The sequence below is a fragment of the Hippocampus zosterae genome, chromosome 2, assembly GCF_025434085.1.
Source record: "Hippocampus zosterae strain Florida chromosome 2, ASM2543408v3, whole genome shotgun sequence".
NCBI classification, from domain to species: Eukaryota; Metazoa; Chordata; class Actinopteri; order Syngnathiformes; family Syngnathidae; genus Hippocampus; species Hippocampus zosterae.
Genome location: NC_067452.1, coordinates 28,697,423 through 28,701,431, shown reverse-complemented (window position 1 = coordinate 28,701,431; position 4,009 = coordinate 28,697,423). Strand labels below are relative to the sequence as shown.

The following is a 4,009-nucleotide window of genomic DNA, read 5'->3' as shown; positions in this document are numbered from 1 at the left end:
GTACGCTGATTTTAAAGGGAAATAGAGGAGGTCGCTTCCATCGGCAGGCGGGAATGAAGTCGGCCGTGTTCATGGGCACAACTGCGTACAAATGCCCATTTGTATCACCGCTTGGCTGCGAAAATACCAAAAGAAAAAGAGAACTCCACCTACGTGCACAGTTAGTCAAGTCAAGTCAACAGTATTTATGGAGCACTTTCGAACAGCCATCGCTGCATAAGAGGTGCTGTACATGGAGCGATTTAACATACACAATAAACAGTAAGACGAATCGGTAATAAAGGCGGTGGAAAGCACCAAACAGTAAAATCAAGGACAAATCATGCTGAGACGAACGCCAAAGAATACAAGTGAGTTTTGAGGAGGGCTTTAAAGATGGGCAGCGAGGAGGCTTGCCGAATGTTCAGTGGGAGGTCATTCCAGAGAGAGGGACCAGCAACAGAAAAGGCTTGATCCCCTCTGAGCCTCAGTTTCGTTCTTGGTACTTCTAACAAAGACTGGTCCACAGACCTGAGGCGCCGGGCAGGTGTGTAGGGGCGGATGAGCTCAGAGAGGTAAGGTGGCGCGAGATCATTTAGAGATTTGAAAACAAAGAGGAGGATCTTGAAAATAACTCTAAAATGAATGGGGAGCCAATGAAGGGATGCCAGAGTAGGAGTTATATGCTCCCTCTTACGAGTACCAGTCAAGAGGCGAGCAGCGGCATTCTGGACCAGCTGAAGGCGCTTAATGGAGGACTGGCTTACTCCAAAGTACAAGGCAGTAATCCAGCTGGGATGTGACAAAGGCATGAATTACTGTCTCAAAGTGTTCATGTGAGTTAGTCAGAGTCAATTAGAGTGAGTCAGTTCGACACTTTTTGTGCGAAACTCACGCTCGACACAAAAAGAGAGCCAATCCTCTTTTAGTGTGCTGAGATTGGTCGAAAACACATCATGCACATGCATGATGCTCAGTGGTATGAACAGCATGTCACATTTTCAAGCACTATGAATCATGCTAATGAAAGCTATTCGAAAGGCACTGTTGATTGATAGCAGTGAGAATGAATGTAGTTTCCTTCCAAAGGTGATGCCAGCACAATCTTGTCTGTCATGTTTTTTTTCTTCTAATTTGTGTGTACAAGGATCATTTTGACCAAATCCAAATCTGTACGTTGAAAACACACGCATGCCATACTACAAGTAGGCAGTGATTTTGGCATCATTTAAGTGTGTTTGACTGAGGGGGGGATTTTGAGATGCGATTGCAACCCCCAAAGTCACTGTGAGAATTCTGTGGAGAGATTTGGAGACCTGCTCGTCCTCATAGCACTCCCACATTCATGAAGAACTGTGCCGTTTTAAGCGGGTCCAAAGGCCGTTCTTCTGCAGACTGCAGAGCAAATTAGATCAGATGAGATCGAGGACATGGACCCTGCTGCCATGTATGTGTCTGTCACCATATCGGCTTTGCTTTCGCTATATGGCGCCTTTAAAGGCAGTTTGAGGGAGGACACGGCTGCAGCCAATATTATTTCTTGGAGTTAACAAGCACGAACAAACTGGATTCACATCAGGCTTTAATTTAATCGGGATTTGTGCTCATCCTCCTCGACTGCAGAGTTCGTCAGCTGAGATAATTAACTTTGGAAAGACATCCCATCATCCAAACAACACTGTGATTTATTTGATTTGAAGCGTGTCCACTCAGGCAGCCGTTTGATAATCTCAATGTGTGTTTGTGTTTGGAGGGAGGTGTAAGAGGGATTTGTTTGGAGTAATTTACATCCCCTCTGTGATTGGCTGATTAGCCGTAGCTAAACTTTGGGGGCAAGCGCAGCGTCGAGAAGTTCATAGTGCGCAGAAAACGTAGGAGAAGGAGAAAAAGGAGTCCTCATGGCCCAGAAAAACAACCGTAAGTTGTGGTGAATCTTCTTGAATTTTCTGATTACTTCAGGAATAACAATTTGGAATTCTGTGAGGTGTTTGTAGTCTTAATATTGTCATCCCACGATGCTTTAGGAAATAATGTCATCGTAATTTGAGTTCTGCTTTTTCCACATGTTTACATTTGCTCTTCGCATCAATTTGCAATAAAAAATTGCCTTAGTAGAACGAGAGCGCTATTGTTCCAAATCAGAAAATCCAGAAGGAATGTTGCTAAAGCCGCACGAATATTAGCCTCCATTGAGCTCTCCCCCCCCTGCTTCCCTCCTTCAGTCCAGGTCAACATCAGGGAATACCGACCCTCCGATCATGGTGTGGTCACAGAGTTGTTTGGTGACAGCATCCGCGAGAACATATACCCGGCCTTCTTCAAGTCCATGAGCCACTCTGACCACGTGGGTGTGGCACTTAGCATCTCCATGGCCGGCTACGTGCTTGGGGGCAGCTCCTACTTCCAGGCGCTGCTCTTCGGCGCGGCGTGGGCCGGGTTCATCTATTTCTGCTGTCACGAGATCTACGAGGGCTACATGCTGAGGAGGCTCAACGCAGACATGGCTGACATCCAAGCCAACTACTTGGACAACCCAAATAATGGTTTCTGGGTGGCGGAGGCAGCAGACAAAGAACTGTCCAGGGTGGTGGGCATGGTGGCGGTGATTGGACAAAGGGAAACGGAAGAAGATGGGCATCGTAACAACTTGAACGGCGGTATGAGGACAGGATCATCGGCCGACGGGAGTGGCGATAGCGGCAAGATGTCCCACTTGGCTGTGGCGTTCCCGTGGCGTCGGAGGAAGGTGGGCTCCCACCTGACCCGGCGGGCATTAGACTTTTGTAAAGAACGGGGCTTCGCACGTCTTGTGCTGGATGTCAGCTCGCCGCAGACGGGGGCCGTCTCGCTTCTCCGAAAAAGCGGCTTTATTCAGATGTCAACGCACCACGACACACACGCCAATCGCTGGATCTCCAAACTGGCCAGAATCAGTGTGACACGCATGGAGAAAATCCTCTGAAAAACTCAAAGACTTCTTTCCACTTGGACTGTGCGGCACATTATTCTAATTACATGATGCAAAGCATCTTTAGTTGGTAGTTCCTCATGTAGTGGCCTCCACTTGAATACATATCAGGCCAGACTTAATTACCTGGTGTCATGCACTTGACCAAATAAACCGCTGCCCTCAAATAGATGCCTCCTTTTGTCTCGTCAAGAAAACAGGCAAACGGTTGTAATTACATTTAGTTATCAGCTTGTGTCACAGTCGACTACCGAACCACAAACACTTCAAAGCAAACACGACTTGTGTTAAGCTGTAGTTGACCAAGGAATTTAAAGAAATAAACAGCTTCAGTTTGCGGTGAGGAGCAAAAAGTTGCTACGTTTGTGTGATCTGAAAAAACAAAAAACAAAAGAGCCATGTCCACTGGAGAGAGTACCTCGCTGGAGGGAGAAAAAGAAAGTTAGGAACAAGTTGGGGTTATTCCATGACAAACACAAGTCGTAGTGAAGTGACAAAAAAAAAAAAAAAATTGAGAATGGAGAGGTTGTACAGTGATCTCTCACTATTTCGCGGTTCGTTTATCGCGGCTTCAGTGCATCGCGGATTTTTTCAAACATATTCATATTTTTTTTCATATACCTGTACATGGAGTACAGTACTGTATATGTTGCTCGATGTGACTCGCTATTTTTTTGCTGACTTTCGCAGCTTATCACAAACCGTATGCGGACTTAATACCGTATATATATATATATACAATATATATATATATATATATATATATATATATATATATATATATATATATATATATATACTGTATATATATATATATATATATATATATATATATATATATATATATATATATATATATATATATATATATATATATATATATATATATATATATATATATATATATATATACTGTATATATATATATATATATATACTGTATATATGTACGGTATATTTAGATAGATAGATAGATAGATAGATAGATAGATAGATAGATAGATAGATAGATAGATAGATAGATAGATAGATAGATAGATAGATAGATATAATTTTTTTATT

The 4,009-nt window shown here is 43.2% G+C and overlaps 1 protein-coding gene across 1 annotated transcript; it reads left to right on the top strand.

Moving 5' to 3' along the window:
• The first annotated feature begins 1,701 nt into the window (after positions 1-1,701).
• Positions 1,702-3,553, top strand: LOC127596726 (probable N-acetyltransferase 8B). Its single transcript, XM_052059553.1, has 2 exons — positions 1,702-1,896; positions 2,202-3,553. The coding sequence occupies exons 1-2, from the start codon at positions 1,878-1,880 to the stop codon at positions 2,939-2,941; spliced, it is 759 nt and encodes a 252-aa protein (XP_051915513.1). The 5' UTR covers positions 1,702-1,877; the 3' UTR covers positions 2,942-3,553.
• The last annotated feature ends 456 nt before the right edge of the window (positions 3,554-4,009 follow it).